Below are 1,068 nucleotides of genomic sequence, written 5' to 3'. Positions count from 1 at the left end.
CCCCCCCCCCCACCCCCGGGAGCCCGGGCCCCCGGCCCCTCCCCCCCCCAGCCGCAGGACTCCCCTAGCCCCCCTCCCATCTGTCCCCAAGGACCCAGGAGTTCGGAGCCCCCCAACCTCCGGGACCTCCCACCCCGACCCCTTCCTTCGTCTGACCCAAGAATCTGGGTCTCCAGCGCCCTCCGCTCTGGGAACCAGGAGGCCAAGCCCGGGAGTCCGGCCGCGGTACCTGCTCCTTCTCCGGACCCACCATACTGCCGCAGCCGCCGCAACCAAGCCGGCTCCCTACATTCCCTCCACCAACCCCGATTCCAGACCCGCCCAGGACAAACCGGATCCGCCACTTCCCAGCCGGGGCGGGGCAAGGCTGGGGGGGCGGGGAGTCTTGTGGACGCGTAGAGCGAGAGGCGGAGCAAAGGGCCAGACGGGAAGGCCAGACGGAAACCCGGAGGGGGACAGAGACCCAGAGAGAGGGAGACAGAGATCCAGAGAAGGGAGGGGGACAGAAACCCAGAAAAGGGGTGTCAGAGACCAGAGAGAGAAGAGACAGCGATCCAGAGAAGGATGGACAAGAGACTGAGAGAGGGACAAGAAACCAGAGAGAGGGGTGCAGGAACCCAGAAAAGGGATGTCAGAGACCAGAGAGAGAAACAGAGATCCAGAGAGAGGGGGGCAGAGACTCAAGATGGAATGCCAGAGATAGGGAGGGGGTACATTAATCCACGGGGGATGGGGCACAAAAACTTAGGTAGGGGGCAGAAAATCAGAAGAGGGGTGAACAGAGATTCGGGAGGTACACTGACTCAGAGAGAGAGAGAGACAAAAAGTTGGGTGGAGAGCAGACGCTCAGAGTGACGGGAAGATAGTAGAATCCTGTGGTTGGGAAACAGTGTGGGTGACAGAAATGAGAGAGGGAGACCCATAAAGAGGGTTGGGGACCCAAAGGGCCACGGCCATAGTGATAGGGTGAGGAGTGGGAGATAGTGACCCACAGACAGGCAGGGCCACGTGTCTCCCGCCAGCTCTGACAGGGACAGCTGCAGCCTAGCTGGGTAACCTGAGCCCCCC

The 1,068-nt window shown here is 62.1% G+C and overlaps 2 protein-coding genes across 2 annotated transcripts in view; both read right to left on the bottom strand.

Moving 5' to 3' along the window:
* Window positions 1-253, bottom strand: part of LOC103657116 (liprin-alpha-3) — a 15,901-nt gene extending 15,648 nt beyond the window's left edge. The window contains 1 exon segment of the mRNA XM_040633071.1: window positions 230-253. Coding sequence (XP_040489005.1) covers window positions 230-253 — 24 coding nt within the window.
* Window positions 1-1,068, bottom strand: part of TRPM4 (transient receptor potential cation channel subfamily M member 4) — a 59,260-nt gene that overhangs the window by 57,602 nt on the left and 590 nt on the right. The window lies entirely within an intron of this gene.

The sequence above is a fragment of the Ursus maritimus genome, unplaced genomic scaffold (assembly GCF_017311325.1).
Source record: "Ursus maritimus isolate PB19 unplaced genomic scaffold, ASM1731132v1 scaffold_19, whole genome shotgun sequence".
Taxonomy (NCBI): Eukaryota; Metazoa; Chordata; class Mammalia; order Carnivora; family Ursidae; genus Ursus; species Ursus maritimus.
This window is presented reverse-complemented; position numbering and strand designations above follow the sequence as displayed.